Source organism: Thamnophis elegans, chromosome 10 (genome assembly GCF_009769535.1).
Source record: "Thamnophis elegans isolate rThaEle1 chromosome 10, rThaEle1.pri, whole genome shotgun sequence".
Taxonomy (NCBI): Eukaryota; Metazoa; Chordata; class Lepidosauria; order Squamata; family Colubridae; genus Thamnophis; species Thamnophis elegans.
Window position 1 is genome coordinate 15494152 of NC_045550.1, and position 21151 is coordinate 15515302.

Consider the following 21151-nt stretch of genomic DNA (forward strand, 5'->3'; position numbering starts at 1 on the left):
AAATCTTGCTACTGTAATAGAAATGCATTACTTTTTTCATTCGTTAATTTTCTCTGGCATAAAAATCATTAATTTTCTCCAACCTCTGGACTATACTTTTCATCCATAAAATAAAAATAACTTGGATAATGACAAGAAGGAGGCTTTCACAAAATAAATAATAAATAACTTTATAGAGGTATGCATGGTGAAAGCCATTTGTTGTGCAAAGCAGCTGACAACCTTCTACTTATTTAAAATAAAACATATTAATAATAATTGGTATAATTTTATGCAACAATTTGCATTATTAATATGCAAAGGAATGTGTAGCATAAATACGCAATAGAGATTTGCCATGTAGATTCCATTAGTCATAGAAGATCATTTAAAGCTAAAAGTTAGAAAATTCATGAGCAAAAGCCAAATATGCTAAAAACATTGAAATATTATAGTGCCTAAAATATCTGGTGCATTTGATCAGCTAAATTATGTGAAGATTTGCACATTTTATTGAGACTCTCCTATCTTGAGCATGTTGCAGTAAGTGGAATAGAACAAGTAAGTGCTAAGAATTATTTGCTAGGGAGACAATTACACTAAATACATTAGGCTATTTACATGCCAAATATGTTTGATAACCTCCTTTTTTGTTTTGTTTATTGCTAAGTAAGACATTGAAAATTCTGCTTGAATAATTCTAGTGTGATCCACAACTCGTAAGTCATGTCAGGTTCATGAACTACTGTAAAGTTGTCATTACATAGCTTTAAAAAGGCAATAAACACTCTGATTAAAATTGGAATCATTGATTAATTTTCATTCTATTAACACATTTTAAAAAACAGTTTGTTTTCTTCATCAATAGTTCCCCTCTTAAAGTTTGAAACATGTTTTATAAAAATAAAAAATATTTCAAGACATAAAAATAATTTATTTTTAGGGATGAATACAAACAAGTATCAAGAATCATAAACATAACTATTAAAATGAGAAAACTGCTAATATTGAACTATCCTGAACTTTGTACTAACATTTGAAATAAACATTTCATGGATAATCAGAAATTAAAACCAATTAAAAGCTGCATATCATTCTTATTCAATATTCTATGTCTATGTTTAATCTTTATTGACCAAATTATTGATTTCTCAGTGTCATAAATTGGCAGCTGGCAAACATGTTTATTTTCAAATGCACATTTCAGGCAAAGGAAATAACCATAAAAAATATCCCCTTTTATGTATATATCCACAAATACATTTATACATACAAAATGAAAATTTTAAAAAAATAAGAAAATGGAACTCCTTACTGTGGTACTAACCATCCTAGCGGATGGGGAATTTGCCCTACAGTGCCCGGCGATAGCGGATAATAAGGAGATATATCTGGAGGGTGGGGAGGCCGTGGAATTCCTAGGAAAGAGGAAAAAAACATCATAAAATTGGGTCAGGGCAAAGCATAAAAAGAGAAAAATGAAGGAGGTAGCACACAATCCTAATTTCAATGCTGTGAGTACTACCCATTTTCAAGGGCAAGGCCTATTGACTGGCCTTCATCCCCAGAATAACCTGTTTAGTATAGTATCACAAAAGTAGGACAATTGATCTTCTCCACATTCAAAGACCATAGAGGTCTTTGTTGTGCAAACCTTACAAGGATAAAGCTCCCACTCTACCTCCATTTTGTGCCATCAGGTGTCTTGCTCCTTTTATCCATACCTTTAATAACTGAAGAGTTATTTTTCTAAAATAAGATCATCTTATGATGTGACGTCTTTTTCTTTCTATTTTCTCCCTAAAGTTTCTTTCTCATCTTGCATGGATAAATTTGTTCCAGTTTTTGTTTGTTTTAAAACTTTAAAACCTTGATGACAAGAGGATGAGCCAATCTTCAACCATCTTCAAGGAGGTGTGATAGTGTCATCTGTTATTTGATGCATACTAATACTTCCTTTTGATTACCTGAGTATCTTTCCTGTGTACTATAAACTTTTAAAATGTTTAAAACAAATTTAAATTTACTACAATAGTAATTAAAGAACTAAATGACCTATTTATAATCCCTGTTCACACATGAACAGTATGAGTAGAAATAATGAGTTGATAGCAAAGAGGAATGCAACCAGGGTTGGTAGTCTTCCACTGTGCCCAAAAGAATGGTGTATTTTTCCAATTGTTTCTGTCCATTCTAGTAGAATTGACAGGATAGGCAAATCTTGTCCATCAAACAGTGCTTGGAGGAATGGATGACAAGAAGCATGCCTTCTCTGTCAAAGCACCTATCTTTTGGAACATCAGGCCCTTCAGATTCATTTGTCCTCAACCCTATTGTCATTTCCTAATAACTTGAAAATGACAATGTTTTCTTAGGCATGGGATTTGGAGGTTTGCCTATGTCATCAATGTGCTTTTTTTTAAATATGGCTATTATATGGACTTGGTTACATTGCCTTCAGGCAGCATTGTGTTATCATTGTGTTATTCATTTTATGCAATAGTTTTAGTTTTATTTTCTTTTTAAAAAATCTTCAATTTGCTATCAATTATAATTGCAAGAAGGGCAGCTATAAAAATTGTCTAAATTCAGTAGCTCTGCCATTGCCATAACCTGATAGAAAACCAAAAGAGAGCGCATTTAGGATTTGACCTTAAAGCTGTTCCGTTCCTTTACAAATCAAGTTATTAAAATAAACACAAAAAGATGCTTCCTATCGCCTGTCATAGTTGCTATGAACAAGTAGTTGTGGGTATGAAAAGATTCAACACAGAATGCATACGTTTATTTTATATCATTTTACCATTATATTCAAGTAACCGAAACCTTAAAACAACCTCTAGAACCTAGACCTAAACTTATGAAATTGACGTGATTCACTAAAATCAGAAATAGCTGTAGGATTTCTGGTTAGTCTGCATTATGCCACATTAGAATAAAAGTCAAAGGAGAAAGTTACATTTTATACAGTTTTTACAAACAAAAAATCAGCCATTCGTTTAATTGGAAATGTATTTTTCATCTAAGCAAGCTTGCAGGAGTATCTAGATAAGAGATGTCAAATACAAGCAAACTCTTTTTATATCAATCTCAGCATAATCTGAATCCCATGTTTTACATTTGTAAGAGGAAAAGAAACAGATATAATTGCTAAGGATAGGGATATTACATTAGTTTGGCCTTTACATGGTGAGAATTGGGTACACTATAAGTAATATTGCTTTTGGATAGATTTGGATGGATTGGGTAGATGCAGTTTGATTTTTAATAACATGCATGCTGCACTGAATCAGGTTTTATCACTAAATTATATTACTGTGCAAAAGTTTTAGGCAGGGGTGAAAAAATGCTGTAAACAAAGAATGCTTTCAGACATATAAATAATGATTGTTTATTTTTGTCAATTTTCAAAATGCAAAGTGAGCGAACAAAAGAAAAATCTAAATCAAATCAATATTTGGTGTGACCACCCTTTGCCTTCAAAACAGCAGCAATTCTCATAGGTACACTTGCACAAAGTCAGGGATTTTGCAGGATTATAGTCAGGTGCATGATCAACCAATTATACCAAACAGGTGCTAATGATCATCATTGTCACACGTAGGTTGAAACCCAGTCATGAATTGAAACAGAAACAGCTGTGTAGGAGGCTTAAAACTGGGTAAGGAATAGCCAAACTCTTCTACCAAGGTGAGGTTGTGAAAGACAGTTTCATATCATGGCAAGATTGAGCACAGCAACAAGACACAAGGTAGTTATACTGCATCAACAAGGTCTCTCCCAGACAAAGATTTCAAAGCAGACTGGGGTTGCAAGATGTGCTGTTCAAGCTCTTTTGAAGAAGCACAACGAAATGGACAATGTTGAGGATCGTAAACGCAGTGGTTGGCCAAGGAAACTTAGTGCAGCAGCAGATGAAAGACACATCAAGCTTATTACCCTTGAAATCAGAAGATGTCCATTAGTGCAATCAGTTCAGAACTAGCAGAAACCAGTGGGACCCAAGTACACCCATCTACTGTCTGGAGAAGTCTGGCCAGGAGTGGTCTTCATGGAAGAGTTGCAGCCAAAAAGCCATACCTCCGACGTGGGAACAAGGCCAAGCGACTAACGTATGCACAAAACATAGGAACTGGAGTGCAGAAAATGGCAGCAGGTGCTCTGATGTGTCAAAATTTGAAATATTTGGTTGTAGCAAAAGGCAGTTTGTTTATCAAGGCGCACTTGCCCGCTTGGTTCATGAACTGCTTTTCTCCTGGAAAAGGTACAATAATGAGTGTCTGCAGGCAACAGTGAAGCATGATGAAGGTTCCTTGAACGTTTGGGGATGCATTTCTTTAAATGGAGCTGGAGATTTGGTCAGGATTAATGGTGTTCTCAATGCTAAGAAATACAGGCAGATAGTTATTCATCATGCAATACCATCACAGAGGCGTATGATTGGCCCCAAATTTATTCTGCAGTAGGACAACGACCCCAAGCATACAGCCAAAGTCATTAAGAACTATCTTCAGCGTAAAGAAGAACAAGAAGTACTGGAAGTGATGGCATGGTCCCCACAGAGCCCTGATCTCAACATCAAGTGTTTCTGGAATTACATTCAATTTCATTTAATTCAATTTATTGAGTTTGTATGCTGCCCTATTCCCAAGAGACTCAGGGCGGCTCACAATAAAAAAGGCAGGGGATACAAAAAAAAAATAAAAACAACAATTTAAAATTCTACAACAGCCATAACCTCGGATGGGGCTGGATAGTTCAACAGCCCCAGGCCTGCCAGAACAGCCAGGTCTTAACCGCTTTGCAGAAGGCCTGAAGGGTAGTAAGGGTCCGGATCTCCATGGGCCGGAGCAGCCACAGAGAAGGCCCCCCGAGGAGTCGCCAGCCGACATTGGCCGGCAGATGGAATTCAGAGGCGGCCTAATCTGTGGGATCTAATAGGTCTTTGGGAGGTTACTGGCAGGAGGCGGTACCCAGGTCCAATACCATGTAGGGCTTTAAAAGTAACAACTAGCACCTTGAAGCATGTCCGGAGACCAATAGGCAGCCAGTGCAGTTTGCGGAGGATAGGTGTAACGTGGGTGTACCGAGGTGCACCCACAATCGCTCATGTGGCTGCGTTCTGGACAAGCTGAAGTCTTCAAACATTCTTCAAGGGCAGCCCCATGTAGAGCGCGTTACAGTAATCCAGTCTTGAGGTGACGAGGGCATGAGGGCAGATAGTCATGAAGGGCCTCCCGGTCCAGGTAGGGCCACAATTGGTGCATCAGGCGAACCTGGGCAAAGGTCCCCCTCGTCACAGCCGACATATGATGTTCTAGAGTCAGCAGGGGATCCAGGAGGACTCCCAAATTGCGAGCCCTCTCTGAGGGGCGTATAATTTCACCCCCAGGCTGAGAGATGGAAGAGACAGAAGGATGTGAGAAAGCTACATCCACAGAAGATCTGTGGTTAGTTCTCCAAGATGTTGGGAGCAACCTACCAGCCGAGTTCCTTCAAAAACTGTGTGCAACTGTACCTAGAAGAATTGCTGCTGTTTTGAAGGCAAAACAAAGGTCACACCAAATATTGATTTGATTTAGATTTTTCTTTTGTTCGCTCTTTGCATTTTGAAAATTGACAAAAATAAACAATCATTATTTATATGTCTGAAAGCATTCTTTGTTTACAGCATTTTTTCACACCTGCCTACAACTTTTGCACATTACTATATATACAATAGAGAACAGCAACTAATCCTGTTTTTTAATGATTAAATATTTTAACTATGTATTTACCGTATTTGAATTTAACAATACTTTTTTTAAAACACATGATTAACTTGAAATTTTTAAAAACTCCTCACCCAATGTTTGTGTTGGTGATTGGGTTTTTAGGTTTTTGGCTAAGATAAACGAATGCCTGAAAAGAGTTTATTTGGAATTGTCCAAAATGTGTAGCTGCTCATAATGATATTTCCTAAACTTGTATCCTTTAAATGTGTTATGATTGCAACTTTTTGGCCATAGATTTAGACTAGGAAATTTCAACATGTCTACAGAGAGTAGAGTGAAGAAAGATGGATTATAATTTTTATCCTATAATGCTAACTTTCTCGAAAGAGTAACGGTTGGTTAGTATTTTAAAGTGGCTTGATGCTTTTTGGTGCAGAAAAAGCAAGATTCGGAATAGTAAACATTAAAATGAAGAGACAACATTCACAATTCTAAAACTATGTTTAAGTTGTTCAAAAGCCATGATTATAAATTAAATCTTCCTCTGGGATATTTTCAGATAATGGCAGTTTTTTTCCCCCCTTCATTACCTGAACAGATTAACTAGCTTTAAAGATTTAGTGAGCAGTCTACACCCTTGAAACAATGTTTCACAGAGCAAAGTACATAAGGATATCAACATATTTAAAAATTATTCCATAATAACCATTCTTTAAATGGTAACTAACTGTCAGATATTTGCAGCATTCATAGATGGATGCATGATATTGCTTTTAAAGTTAGAATTAAGTGAAATGCAGAACAGACAATAGTGGCATATAGAAAAAATGCAAGGCATCAATCCATGCATTTCTGACACATTATCTAAACATGTATCTTACACCTTGGTAAACTTGACCTACATTTGACATACATTCAGATTATCAATTTTACTTTTTCATTTATTTTCAAGTTTGATTGGATTAACCCTTTCTTGCAAGGCCTCTTAAATTTTTTATGTGATCTAAAGAGCAAAGAGGAGGACCACTACTGCAGCAGTCTCAACCATGTAAAAATGCAATACAATAATCATTATTTAAAAGGTAAAAGGAATATACTGCAGATAGTAGCAAACTTTTTAAAAAATGCTCTTTAATACCCAAAAGTTCTTGAAATTTATTATTCTTCAACTAATTTTAAATAAAACAATAATAAATGGCTTTGAAGACTGGTAAAGACTGAATGCTATTTATTTACTAAACTTATATGCCACTCAGTTTCCTAGAGGTGACTCTAGGAGGCTTATAATCACTAAAAGCATTGCCCTGTTTCTTTATTAAATGTTGATTTAAAAATTTCAAAATCTACCATGGCATTTTTGTTCAGATAATACTAGGGCTCATTCTGTTCAATTTTAAATCAAAATGTTCTTAAACAATTCATAAAACTTGATCTGACCATGAGAATGCCTTGAATAGTTACAATGAAACTTTTTGAAAGAAGTTTAGGTCAAATCTGGATTTCCTTTTTCAAAAACTTTGATTAAAATGTGATTTTTTTTTAATCCTTTGGCCAGGAATACCTTGGTTGTTAAATAAAATGTCCACTAATTAAACTGCGACTCTGCTTATGATCTTATTTTATCTTAGCTTTGCTTTACAGACCTGTGAAGGTCGTAAATTCAGGGATCAGCCATGAAGCTACTTTTTCATCATCCTCATAACTGGAACAGTTGCTAAACAAGGGAGTCACTAAACAAGTAGTGCATTAATTTATGTTGCATTAATTTAATAATAGGACGATTGGCCTGTTTTGTAAGATTTAGAAATGTAGTCTAAATGTAGCTGAACACAAAACTATTTTATGTTTTGTGACTAAATATGGCTATTATGCAACACAATGTATAGATACAGCACAACAATATCAGATACATAGTATAGCAATATCAGAATCAGATGATTTGTACAGATTGGGACTTTACCTAGTGTTTGAATACATTTAAACATATGGGAATAATTACTTCAATAATATTTCCTTTCTGTAAATGTAATACCAAATGTTCATACTGATGTAAATAGATGTCTATGGAGATTCTCAGTCATCAGATCATGGTTGTCCCAAGGATGCTTTTTTTCAAGAGGCAACTGGACTTTCTGGTTTTTCTTTGAAGATGTTTCACTTCTCATCCAAGAGCTGAAGAAGTTTCTTGGATAAGAAGCGAATTGTATTCAAAGAAAAAACAGAAGTCCAGTTGCCTCTTGAAAAAAAGCACCTTTGTGATATAACTAGATGGTTAAAAATTCCAATGGGAAATATAAACATTGTAAAAGTGAATATTTTCTCAGAATTTATACCAGAAGTCCTCAACTTACGACCACAACTAAGCCCCAAATTTATGTTGTTAAATAAGGGTGTTGTTAAGTTTTCTTTTGCCCCATTTTATGACCTTTTATGTTGTTGCATTTTTGCTAACTAATTTTATTCATGTGAAACTTGTACGTTACTGGAATTGATTGATTGGTGACAGATTGACTAGGTGACAGATAAAATATAATATATTAACAAACAAATGATCAATGGACTTCTATAATATTAAATAGGAACTTATATTCTTAAGGAGATATCTAATATTTTTCATATTAGAATGTTTAATAAAGATATACTAGCTTTATTATGTAAAATCATAGAGGAAACATTTGATGTTTGGCTTGCCTCACTATTTTATTTTTACACACACACACACACACACACACTACATACACACATGCATACACAAACATACATAAATTTGCTCATATAGCTTTGGAAAGAATAACATTGTTTAAAGAAATGTATTTATTTTGAACAGCTTTAGAAACAGTTGAGTATCATCTTGGTATATTTCTTTAAACTGTAGGTTTAATTTCAGGATGACATCAGTTAATCTTATCCAAAAGTAGACATTAGAAATGGACTGCATTATAATTAGAATGCATTGAATAACAGGTCACATAATTTCAAAGTGATGCATAAAAGAAACTACAATTTACATAACTTGTAAATTTTCTTCACATACTTCATTTTGAAATTGTTTTTGTTATACTTTACCAATATTTTTGTTCTTTAATCAACCACTATCCCATTTAAACAATTGCTTTAATGTCTAGCATCTTCTCAAACATCCCTCTGTAGTAAGTCTTGCAACCTACCTGTTTTGGGATCTACGTCGGCTGGTAAGTGTGGAGGAGGATTCCCTGGCGTGAAGTGCTCATTGCTGTATGTAATAAGCGGTGTAAGAGGATGTACATGGTGTGGGTGCTGCACAACTGGGACTTTGTTAGACTGTAAAATAGAAAATAAAAAGTGTAGGAAGATGTTGCATTAATATGTTCCAAATAGACATACTAAAGAAGCTGTTTATACATATGCACATGTGCCCACATTCACACACCACACCACACACACACACACACACACACACCCCAATCATACACACAGTCATAGATGTTTTTAGCATTTATGACTCTTCAGAATGTGAGAATATCTTCAGTAGTGCTCTTTATTCCTCTTTTCTCTGATGCTTTGGGATTCTTAAGTTTATTTACTAGGAAGTAAAATGAAATAAACTCAATATTGTTAAGAATGAAATTTTTGGAATGAGATTTTCTGACCTGTAAAATGAAGTCTCTTTACTCTCTTTTAGGGACTTCTTCACAGTCACTTTTGAAAGCCACTGTTTAAATGGTTAAAATGTTTTTTCAGTGACCTATCATGTCCTTACCATGGCTATCACAAAACACTCAGGACAAGTCATGAACTGGCTGTGTTCCCTTCAGTAGACCAATGAAAACATTAGCTTCCAGTGCCCCCTGCCTCTAATCCCAATGTAACCACATACAGCACACTTGCTTTTGCTGCATAGTCAAATGATAGGGTGCCATGGAGACTTGTCTTTAAAGGGAATGAAAAGCCAAGAAGGTGGGGCAAGCTAAGGGTTCCAGCCAATGGGAAATCACCCATTCTGAAGTCCCAGCATTAGTACAGCAAATTGTGCTTGAGCCTTTCCTTTTCCACTGTTTTTGAGTTAGAAGAGGTCTTATATGATGAGGGAACGTAGCAAACACCATACATGGAAGAGCCTAGGATTCATTTTATTTAAACTCTCTAAGATGTGATATAAAGATTTTAAATATTTTTATTGTTATATAAAGAAACATCTTATTATTTGGAGCAAAACTGCTGTTATATTACTAAGGGTTTTTTTTGTCTGTTTCCTTTGTTTAAATTAAGACATGATGTTTGCACTTGAATTTTGAGGCTCTGACAAAAAGTCTTGAAAAGCAGTTGTTTACTGATCTCTACCAAGTATTAAAATATTTTTCACCCTTTGCCAAATAAGTAACTCTAAAATTGCTGACACAGAGATTTTACTCAAAGTCAGAGATGTGTACGCTGCAGAGTTCATTTCAGGGCACATAGCTCTGGTCACATATAAAATCCATGTGTCAGCAATTGTGCTGTTGGTGGACAGGAACCAACCAGAGCCAATCATGCAGCTGATCCACCTAGAAACAAATTAGCATGGGCCCCACAGTATTTAAAAGAAAAGGTAGATTCTCGCTTTTTCAAATGCAGCTATTACTATAACACAGCTTTTCTCTGAATACTTTTTAAACTTTATCCTCAAGATAGGTTCATGTTCAGCTCCATGTCTTTCTTAAATTAAAATTTACTACCGACCCACCATCTATTTCTTTTAATTTTATAAGTATGTCCTAAACAAAGAAAATAATAATAATTTGTAATTTTAGTTCATTAAACAAAAACAAAGCAAGCAAGGAAAATTTATCTGATTGTCTTGAAGTGATAAAGCCTAAGTGCGAGGCAAACATCAGGGAACTGAATGGGATGATTGAATTCCAGAGAAACTTCTTCTAAATAGGCATATAGTCCAGGGTCCCAATTTTTAAATAACAGAAGATATTAATATGTACTTTCTCATTGGCAGTGAATACAATTTAAAGGAGGGAGGTAGTAATAAGGACATGCTTAAAACCATATCACCACTCTCGGAAATAAGATGTCAAATACCAAATTTTGTATCAAGTTTAACGATTATTCCTCCACAGTAAAGATAGAAAGAGATGAAAGAAGAAAAAAATAAATTGGGAAGGGGGAATTTGTTTTCATTTTTAATGCACAGTGAAATGCACACGCACGAGCATGCACACAAACAATCACATACAAACGAAACAAGCAGACTGCTGAGCCATTTTTTTCTGCAAATAAATCCAATTGCAATTCACACAGATTCATACACACTCACAAGAGAGAAGGAGAAAGGGGGAAAAACCCTATTCCCTATAGAGGATTTACACTAAAATCCTACAAGAGGGACATTTAACCAGATTAGGTAGCAGCAAAGATAAAGAGTCTAGTATTAGATGAAGACTGGATTAGCGTCAACTTTCATTTTCAAATGTGTCTTCATTTCCTTTTATTACTTTCAGTAAGGAACAATTTGCATTAACATCAAGTAAAAGGAATTACATTAAAAGAATAGGGACAGTGAGTAGTGTCTACAAGCACCACCTTAGTCCAGAAGCTGTCATAGTGTTTACCATTATCCTCAATCTAGATTAGCAATTGTCACTCCAAAAAGAGATGGATGAACACTTTCAAAAGATGCAAAAAAATTAGAAGATTTCTTTTAAAATTACTTGAATTTCCTTTGAAATACTTCAGTCTTTCATTGCATGCCTTATTTACATCAAAATTGACTGAAAAAAATCAGTAATGTGTGAAATGAAAATTAAATCGTACCAAAACTATTATTTAACTACTATACACTTTAAAAAAGAAGTAGTAGTTTTAAAAACTGTTATAAAACTTTTTTGAGTATATTTCAGGACTCCTTCTTAATGCTACAATGATTAAAAACATAACTAGACAGAACCACTGAATGTTTAGAAACTCAGTAAACATCTGGAGGGCTATACTGTTTGTAATCATGGAATAATCACACTCTACGATATGGACGATAAATAGAGGTAATTGTAATAAAGATAAATTAGCTTAATTCGCTAGTTTGTAAAATAGTGAAAATACTAATAGTTGTTATAATCTGAACTGTAGGTGGTGGCCTAGTGGTGAAGATACTCGCTTCCCATTCAGAAGGTTATCTGTTCACAACAATATGAAGTCACAGCTGCCAGTTCTTTAGCTGGTGTTGGCTTTCATAAGCATAGAGAAACTAGGATGTCATAATATATTGGTATAATATATATGGGAACTCAAAGTAGTAGTTTTTGCAATTGACAGATGGAAATTCTGTCAATGCACAGATTTTTTACATCTATTAAAGATTTTTGGATTGCTACCAATGTGCGATAACCATGTCTGGGTTATAATCTTTAAATTTTGATTTCAGATCTTCATACTTGTGATGTTCTCCAATTCTTTGTCTTCTTTTCTACTACAGGTATCTCTGGTGTGTTATGAGCTAAAATTTATCAGTCTATATTCAGAAATTCTACAAAATTTAACCTGTTCATTTTAAACTACTTTTTTACACACTCTGTATTAATGTTATAGAATTTGTTTTGCTATCTCTCTGGCAAGGTGAACATCATATGATTATTATTATTATTATTATTATTATTATTATTATTATTATTATTTCATTCATTATTAGGAAATCAAGCACATTCTGATTTCCTGAATATTACTCCAGCCAGAGAGACAATATATACTGATGGCTTTTATGAATAATCACTGAGACAAATAAACAGCCAATAATTTGACAATTTAAATCTATTATTTTATTCATAGTTCTATCTCAAATAGATCTCTGAAATTCAGTTTACTTGTTGATATAGATTGTTCATCTTTTGCACACTTGGTTCAGTATCCAAGCACAGCATTCTCATAATGAAATTTAGAGGATCTGTGTTATGAATTATCATCAGATCTGCAATGGATGTTAGGAAAGAGCCTACATTCTTTGATGTTTTTCTATTTTTATGCAATGCTTAATAGAAAAGAGGATACAGACTTAATGTGAAGCTTCTCTATTAGCTATGCTCACCCCAAACTCTTACTTAGCTTCTTTTTTATGAAGATAAATAGCTTATTGAGGATCTCTTATATAAAATATTAAAGATCTTATGATGATATCTATTACTATTTAGAGACTGTCAAACTTGGCATAAATCTGTGTGACTTATATTACAAATAATAAAGGGCATAAAACCATGAAAAAAAGAAACACATGCTTCCAGAAGACATATGATATAACACATACACACACACACAAATAGGGGTTGAACATCATCATGGTGGGAGTTATATGGTGTTTTTTGTGCAACTTAATTTTGACAGATATGTTAAAATATGTTATGTTGTGGAAACATGCTGGCAGAGACTTTTATACTACACCTAGACAGATAAAACTGAACAGTGCCTGTCCGCTACAACCTAGTTTTTATTAAATGTTTAATGGCGCCAATATGTTAAGCACATTTACTGAAAAGGTTTAGGACAAAGATGGCCAGCAATTTAATTAAGAAGCAAAGGTAATTTTGGATATACTTCTGGTTTGTAATAAAGAAAGCTGATTTTGCCAGTGGAATTATGGAACTGCAGTAAATAAACGTTCTGGGTGGGAAATCTCAGGGTGAGACTATTAACAAAGTTAGAATTAATATTCATTTCTTTCGTTCTTTGAAACAAACAGAGGAATTACCTGATTCCCCCCCCCCTTCCAAAAGCATTCGGTACAATCATATGAGTATAAAAGGTAATACACTGAAATTAGATAAAAAGTACTATTATATCATCTTGGTTTATTCCCTTTTGCACATAGATTATTGTTTTCTAGAATATATTTCCCTATTAATTTTGTTTTGCTTACATTAGAATAAAACTAAACCACTATTCGTACAAAACTGAAATTATCTGACAGTATAGCTTTTAAAATGCCATTAATGAATAATAGATTATTCTAAACAGGATTTTTCTTACTATAGTTAATAGAATACCAACAAATACAAAAACAGGTTGGCTGAAAATGTCAGAAGGAGTCTACTTTGGTAAACTTGGTATTTAACTTCTGGCTTTATGACAAAGCAAATTAAAATACAAATAGTTGGAAAAGTTAGGCTTTCCCTCCATTTTTCTTATTGTCTGTCAATCATTGTCTGAAGTAAAGCAGATTGCATTACAGACATAGAATCAATACTAGAAATTACTGGACAAAAATTAAGAATCATTTAGTACATGTATAAATGAAGATAACAAGTTCTTTTTATTATATATTTCAGCCACAGTGTATTAAAAATGTAGCGGTGCCTTGAGTAAAATCCTATAAATTACTCCAAGAAAAAGGTGAAAATTCCTATAATTTCTCCAAGAGAAAGGTGAAAAACCTTGGGGGTAGTATACAATTAACTCCCCTCTGGTGATGAACAGTTTCTGTCTGGAAAAAAGAAGCTAGGAGAAATAACTTCCTCTTTCTCCACTTCACTAGCAAAATGTCCTCATTCTCAAATCTACTCTGGAAGGTTGTGACTAAAGGGAAGAAGAGAGGAAAACATCTATTTGTACAAGTTTGTTTGTACAATGTTAGTATTTGATCTCAATTATTATGTATGTGGAGGAGTGATATCAAAGATACGTAAATGCATCAGCAATAAATGTACTTAGAACAAGAAGGTTACATGAAAAAAAAAGGAATAAGAACAAATAGAAATACGTTGGGTCCATGATATGTATTTCATTAGCCTATAGCCAGGAATAAAACTTTGTATTGTATACCTATCTGAATCATAAATTTATGCTAACACAATTAGCAACCAGAGAGTCTAATCTACAGATTACTTTCATTATCTTTAGACATGTTACTAGGCACTGTTTTAGACCTATGTATTTTAATTCTTACTCTAAGATGTTGGACAAAATTGTAAGAGAAGCAAAAGTTAAATTCAACTGTAAAACTGAAACACAAATTAAATTACATTCCGCTCTCCATTTTGATTTTTCTACCATGGCCTCTTCTTTTACACTAGACTTCGAGTGTAAAATATTGCAAAATAAAAATTGGACTATAAATTTTAAACTGACTTTATAAATCTGATAGACAAAGATCAAAGCAATTACAGTAGGTCTCGTAGGCTTTCTATATTTTGTGTCAGAATGCTGCTTTATACTATCTGCATCAGTAAACTTTTAATAACTAAGCCTTCCAAGGTATAACATGTTTTTTTTAAACCTGGTATCAGTTGTTTATTCTCATAGATATATTCAATCTCATTTATCTTCAGCATAGTTAAAAAAAACTTAGGTAGAACTAGTCAACAAAAGCATTTTGGAGTTATTAACATATCTAACTATTTTCTAATATTTTATACAAATACACAAAATGGGTATTTTAATGCCATAGTTACATTTAATCTTTTTTTCAAATGTCACTTTAAATACTTTTTGCACACAACAAATAGAAACTACTCAGTTACTCTTGAGCAAATTCAGAACCATTATATTTACTGACTCAACATACATTTTATTGATATAAAGAATACTTTCACACCTGACTAAATATTTTCTCCAGGAATCTACTTCTCCTTAGTCTATTGTCATTGATACAGTGCTCTGAAACTTAAAACTTTAACGTAGCTCATTTCTGCCTAAGGTCTTGCCCTAAGCTCATTCCCTATTGTAGCTAAGGACAAGGCTTCCATTGATAAACATAGTTCCTTATGTTAAAAGGACTCATTTTCTTCCCTCACGTAAATGATGGCAGAGTACTGACAGCCATGCGGATGGACAATACTTTCCTAGCCAGACTTTTTTTAAAAAAAAAACCTATACCCACAAACCCCTTAGTGACCTGAATACTATTCAGTTCTGTTCTGTTTTTCTTTCTCTGGCTGTTTCCTGATTGGAGAATTGTTCCCATTAAATAAGGGTTACCAACTTCCTCAAAAGCTAATCAAAGTCCAAATTATTATCTGAAGGGTAATAGATAAAACAGGGGGCAATTTCTTGATTCAGAACTTTGGAATATAATATTCAAATAAATAAAATTGGGAATGTTCACTTAGCCCCAATAGTCTTTTATCCAGGTTCTTTAATGTCTGATACATTAACACATTAGAGAAAACTATTTTTGATGGTTCACATATATTGTACTTAATTGATTTGCAAGAACAAAAAAATGAATTATTGACTTGTCAGTCTTTTTCTGTTCATAACCAGCAACAAAGAAGTTTGAATAACTCAGGAAACTTACTAGGAATGGTAAAGGTGAAATCAGGAGCATTAATTACTCTGGCAGGAAAAGGAGGAGGAAACCCAGAAAATTGAACATTCCAAAGGGAAAAAAATAAGCATATCCATGTATAATGGATTACACATTTATTTAGCAAATTTATATATCCAGCCTAACTCCAAAAAACTGATTCTGTATGGCTTACAAGCAAAATTCCAAATTCTAATACAATGTGAAAGATTTATTAAGAGAAAGACAGAAAGATTGACTACTAAAAATGTAACTTTTAAATAATGTTCATATGATTAGGTAAAAAATTTGTAGAAATTGAAAAGTTAAGTTTTCATTATTATAAGGAAATACTGCATTGAATTATTATTTAACTTGCTATTAGTCATCAACCACATTTTGTTTTGCTGCCATTATAAAAGTTATCAAAAAAAGTCTGAAGTCTGAAGTTTTGATGACAAAATCAATATTTTGCAAATTCAAATATACTTTGTAACATTTAAATTTTCCCTAAACCATTCTTTGTTGTTATTCATTGCATTTGTATTTAATACAAGTAAAGAATATAACTCCTGAAAGTGAAGATGGGTCCCCAAAAATATCACCAACATATTTCCAGAAGTCAAGGATGCAAATAGCTAGGTTTTGCAAAATCAGAAAGAAGTCACACATTGCTTTGCTCCGAAAATATTGTTTTTGGTTTTTCAAAGTCACTGCAGGATGGCAATCCATGTATTATGAACCGGACTGACTAATACTCCCAAACATAGCATTTATTTAGTATATATACTAAATAGTACACAGTATTTATACTAGAGAAAAACAGCATGATTTCCGTAAAAGGAGAATTGGAAGCAAAATCTTTTAAATTACTAATATCTAAAGTTTTGATAGTGTGAAATGAAAATTAGATTTATTATTTTATAAAGTTTTACTTTTGTAAGAGATTATCAAGAATTACAAATTTAAAAAACTGCTACAAATTTTCTAATATCTTGGGAAATACATATAATGAATTCTGCAATAGAACTTATCCTATTTTGCTTAGAAATGTGCTTATATTACATAATAGTATAAAAGTAATAGCTATATATATACCCAGAACCATCAAATAAATGACATTTGTTTATCAATTTTTGGGGGAGAAATTATAACAGAATAATGCACTTCACACTATTTCATAATAACTTTCATTAAGTTCAATGACTTTAATTTCTAAGTACTGTAGAATCCTTCTGAGGGTAAAATCTTGTGTTAGCAACTATAGAACTAATCATATGTATTACAGAGAAAACCCCCTATTTCCATGGAATTTATTTCTGAAAAATATGCTTTGGATTGTAGTCTTAGCAACTAATATTTTTAAATTACCGTTAAATAAAATAATGACTAATTTTTCAACAAAGTTTTAAAAAAACCAGAGTGAAAGAAGGTAATTCATAAATAGGCCTAAATTTCAGCAAAAGATACCTTGTAAATTATATACACTAGTATATTTTGCAGCCTCTTAGATGCGGTTTGAAGCATTTTAAATACATATTTATTTTCATTTAAAATGATATATTTTAAAGATATTATTAACCAAATAATTTGAAGAATTTCTTTAAAAATTGTATCATTTTGATGCAACAAAATAAACGTTCCCTCCCCAAAGAATTAATATTATTTACAGATGAAACCTTTAACTAAGACAGTAGACAAATGAGGCGATGTAAAGAATCTGAAACATACTTATGATATTTAAAATTAAAATAATTTTTATGGAATCCATATGGCTTACTACTATAAGTATGCAAAAGGGTAAGATCTTAAGAGGGGAAAATTAGTTATAAGAAATATTAAAACGAAAGTCCCATATCCATGTAACTCAAATAAGCATGCCTGAAACCACTGAAATTTACTTCTAAAAAGCCACACATACAACCTATTTCGGTAATCTCAATAATTATGTTCTAAATAATTTAGGGAAAGGTGAAACATGCACAACAAAAGATGTTGCACTATAAAATAAATGAAAAGGTTACATTTCAGTATGCTTTATGCCTTTCTGTAAATATTTTACATAAGTAATATATCCTCCCCTCCACACACATTTGTTTTCATTGGCAAGCTTTATCCAGCAGCTTTATTTCAATTCACCAGCTGCAAATTTTGAAATCCCCTTTTCTATGACAACACTACAAAAAGAAAAGGACTTTTCTTCCAAAACAAGAAAAAACAATTTTAATAGTCCCACATCTTTGCATGTGGAAAAAATATGTTTTGGGTTGTTATGCAATGTTAAGCATATTAAGAACTGTCACTGGCAAATTACTCTCTCTATTCCCTTCTCCAAAAATGATTCTCATTTTAAAAAAAAAGATTATCTTCTGTTTTCAATGTTACCTCTGGCACTAATGAAAACAAGTTACACAACTAATTTAGTGTTCATTACTAAAAAGTTGCACATGCACACTACATACACCAAAATTCATACTTACATACACACAAATGCTACTCACCCAACAATTCAAATTGAGATGCCAACATCCAAAATGCTGGAACAGAGAGAAGCCAGAGGCGAGTGTTCCTCCTTTATCATTCAAATCTTCCATTCCCATTAAAAGTGCATCTCTTGGGTACATTACAGCTTTGTTTTCCCCACTCTTAATCCTAAAAGATTTTGTTTCTTCACAACCAATTATAGAAATTGTTCTATAATTTTCCCTGTCTGCTTTTCCCTTTCTGTTTCCTTCCCTTTCCTTTACCCATGTTTTCACTTAAAGTATGGTCCTAAAAAATCAAGATATTTCCAGTTTTGAGGCCTGGAGTTCTCTGAACATTCAGCATCCATTATGACATCGAATGTTGGCTGAGAGAAGTGTCCCGTTTTCTAAATGTTTGACTGTGGATAGCAAAACTCAGAGTAATCATTTCTAGGTTCCAATACTCAATTTCTCACCCCCACCTCTTTGTCTGTTAAGGATAATTTAAAAAAAACAAGTTACCTTGGAAATCAATGACAACAATACAACAATTCAGATAGCATAGGTAACATTTAGCTGTGAAGCAAGGCAGTGAGAGAGAATCATAAGAAAACATAAGCACCTAAGTGAAGCAAGCAATTCACTTTATATGAGCAACTGTCAGATAGCACCAAACCATTTTTAGTGATCGACCTGCAGAAGGAATAAGTTGATTTCCTTGTCACTCTGACACAAATAAAGTCTTTAGCAGATCGTCTGCTTTCAGATCAATGTTCCACGTCTTAATTTTTGCTAGTATAAGAACTGTCCCTTTGGGTAAAATCAGATTATTTTGTACAAATGTGAGACAAAATCACCTTAGTATGTTTTCATGATTTTTTTTCAATAGAAAAGTTATATTCTGCTGCAGCAACTTTTATTAAAAGTTTCCATGGATGAACAGTAAAGAGAACTATTGCTTCAGTTTGCTCAGTGTCTTGAACAATGCTAACTTATTTTTTCTGTGTATTACAAATTATTCATGTCAGCTACTTTTTTTTGATCATTATTGATTTAAGAGTGAAAAGTTGCCAAGACAGCGCTCTAATTTCTACCGTCGAATTCACTACAAATCTACAAATCTAAAAATAACTAGTGCAGAAGAAAAGACCAATGTGATGGTTAAGCAATTTCTACCACAAAGAGCAATATCAGTTATTAATACAAAAGCAGCACAAATAAAGTTAATACACAAAAGCATAACATATTTTACCAAGAAAGTAAATTCCTAGTAAATATTCCCAGTAAAGAAATCTTGTTAAATCTTCTGAAATCTTGTTAAATCCTTAAAGACTTGTCACTCATGTTTTTGATATGTATGTAATAAATTAACCCCAGAATACATTTTTTATAAAAACAAGAAACTTTTTAGGCAAACATACGGCAAAAATCTCTGCAACTGTTATGCATTGATTAGCCTTCAGGTGCATTGGCTACATTATATTCACAAGAGGATATAAATTCTAAGGGTCTGGAAGAACTTCTCTCAAAAAGAGAAAGAGTTCTTCTGTTTGATTTTCTCACCACCATCCTTTTCCCGCACTTATCTAGCCTTTGCAAATAAAGTGTCAGCCAGCAACCGTTAAGGCCCTTAATACCAAAACAAAACCCTGCAATTTCCCTTTACATGGTAATAACAAAAGCAATGAAGCTCCAGTTTGACAAGTAAAAGCTCCAACAGCACGGGCAACTAATTGCATTCCCTCCCTCTATTCACAGCGGCCACCACACTCCATCAGTTGCTTTTGTCCCACGTGCAATTTCTTAAATAAACTTCAAGTTCTCTGGCTGGTGATGGACAGTTCCCAATCATTTAGCAACAATAACTTATAAAATACAGCAAACAGGATGGATTGTCTTAAACACAAGGTTTCCTTCTTGGTTGTTCCAAAAATAGGAGGTGAGAAAGAAGAGAACAGATTTTGTCCTGTATTTTTTTAAGAAAATGTTGTCAACCTACCAACATTCTTCCATCTTTTTCCCTCTCCCTAGGAGAATTCTTCTGAACTCATTGCAGGAAAGTCATTTACTTAATGCCATGTCCAAGAACTGAATTATTCTTTCTTTCTTTCTTTTTCTTTCTTTCTTTCTCTCTCTCTCTTTCTATCTATCTATCTATCTATCTATCTATCTATCTATCTATCTATCTATCTATCTATCTATCTATCTATCTATCTATCTATCTATCTATCTATCTATCTATCTATCTATCTATCTATCTATCTATCATCCAGTTCAGTATATCCATGAAGTTTTAGACCCCTCTCACATTCCAGTGAAGTTACACTTCTGCACGGGATAGGGGAAATTGAACTTCTGTTCAATCACAGATTCCTCTTAGATCCAATATAAAGGCATTTTTTAAATTATTTTTTTTATTATTTATAGAACTTCAAGAAAAAGGATGCTGTGAGTTTTTCTACCTAGGGAAGAAAAACTCCCATTCTCCTTCCCTAATTCAACTTCATGCTGATGAAAGGAAGGCAATGGCCTTACTTAACCCAACTGTCAAGAGCTGAATAAGCCATAAAGAATAAGCTACACCTTCAGTTAAAACAAAACATTAAAAAAAGGATTCTTCAGTCATAATGGCAGACGCTAATCTAATAAAAAGTTCCCAAATTCCAAAGCATTTTTCTCATGGCAAAAGTGTCCTACAATTTTCTAAACTGACAAAAAATTAACATGCAACGGAAACATGCAGCAAAAATGCAACTACC

The 21151-nt window shown here is 33.3% G+C and overlaps 1 protein-coding gene across 1 annotated transcript in view; it reads right to left on the reverse strand.

Moving 5' to 3' along the window:
* The window catches only part of TCF7L2 (transcription factor 7 like 2), a 218067-nt gene that overhangs the window by 29811 nt on the left and 167105 nt on the right, over positions 1 to 21151 (reverse strand). Inside the window, 2 exon segments of the mRNA XM_032225054.1 lie at positions 1295 to 1397; positions 8861 to 8993. Coding sequence (XP_032080945.1) covers positions 1295 to 1397; positions 8861 to 8993 — 236 coding nt within the window.